A 1,429-nucleotide genomic window follows, 5' to 3' on the forward strand; every position below is an offset into this window, starting at 1 on the left:
TAGGGGTATTATCTCTCCGGAAAGCCCCGAACCTGGGTAAACTAGCATGTGCTACTCGCATACCCGTCCCTGGATGTTCCGGCAGCAGTCTTGCCCCCACATGATAAGCCATCCTTTGGCATATGTCGCACCCAACCCCCGACACTCCGGGAGCGGGGCTGCCGCCTCCACCTCCACCACATCCCCCCGGTCGGCGGTGTGATGCGCGACGACGCCTACCCAGCCTAGAACACAACCTACGTCGTCTTCACCAGCCTCGGTGACGACAAGCGCAGCGAGCGCCTCCTTCGGCAGGAGGTGAACACCGTAATCCCGGCCAAGATGGAGTACATGCATTGGTTGGAGCGCCCGGTCACCTGCACTCGGGAGGACCACCCGGCCGTCATGCCGAACCTGGGTGATTATGCCCTAGTCCTTGATCCCACAATCGTCGCACCTCGGTGCACGTGCAAGTTCTCTCGGGTGCTCATCGACGGCGGCAGCAACAACAACATCCTCTACTGCGACACCATGACCAAGCTCGGCCTCGAGGCCAAGGACTTGGAGCCGACCCGGATGGTCTTCCACGGCATCGTTCCCGGCCTCTCCTGCTCCCCGATCGGCCGAATCCGGCTCAGCGTCTTGTTCGGCGACAACAGCCACTTTCGACACGAGCCGATATGGTTCGAGGTGGTGGACCTGTCCAGCGCGTATCATGCGCTGCTGGGCCGGCCCGCGCTCGCCAAGTTCATGGTGGTTCCCCACTACGCCTATCTGAAGATAAAGATGCCGGGTCCAAAGAGCCTCATCACCATCACTGGCGACTACCGCAAGTCCGTGGAGTGCGCCCGAGACGACGCCAAGCTGGCCGAGTCACTGGTTGTAGCCGAGGAGCAGCGCCAGCTCGACCGGATCATCGCCCTGGCCCAAGAGACGTCGGCCGCACCCGTCTCGGCCGAGGACCCGGCCGACGAGGCCTCGTTCAAGCCCTCCAAGGAGACCAAGAAAGTGAAGCTGAACCCGGAAGACCCTAGCTGGAGCAAGTACGTTCTCGTAGGCACCCGCCTCGACAGCAAATAGGAAGGCAAGCTCGTCGACTTCCTCCGTGAGAATCGGGATATCTTTGCATGGACCCCAAGAGACATGCCGGGTATCTCGAGGAAGTACGCCGAGCACAAACTTCACACCCGCAAGGACGCCAAGCCCGTCCATCAACCCCTGCAACGTTTTTCTGAAGAGAAGAGAAGGACCATCGGTGAAGAGGTCGCCAAGGTATTGGCGGCCGGCTTCATCATGGAAGTATTTCAACCCGAGTGGCTGGCCAACCTAGTCTTCGTTTTAAAGAAGAACGAAACCTGGAGCATGTGTATCGACTACACCAGCCTGAACAAGGCCTGCCCCAAAGACCCGTTCGCTCTCCCGCAGATCGACCAAGTCATCGGCTCCACCG

The 1,429-nt window shown here is 60.3% G+C and overlaps 1 protein-coding gene across 1 annotated transcript; it reads left to right on the forward strand.

Moving 5' to 3' along the window:
- The first annotated feature begins 321 nt into the window (after positions 1-321).
- On the forward strand, positions 322-1,059 carry LOC147980743 (uncharacterized). The gene has a single exon (XM_087515739.1). It carries the CDS (start codon positions 322-324, stop codon positions 1,057-1,059), a length of 738 nt encoding a protein of 245 aa, XP_087371865.1.
- Positions 1,060-1,429: the final 370 nt, after the last annotated feature.

Source organism: Triticum urartu, chromosome 3A, assembly GCF_056163025.1.
Source record: "Triticum urartu cultivar PI428250 chromosome 3A, HENAU_Tu73, whole genome shotgun sequence".
NCBI classification, from domain to species: Eukaryota; Viridiplantae; Streptophyta; class Magnoliopsida; order Poales; family Poaceae; genus Triticum; species Triticum urartu.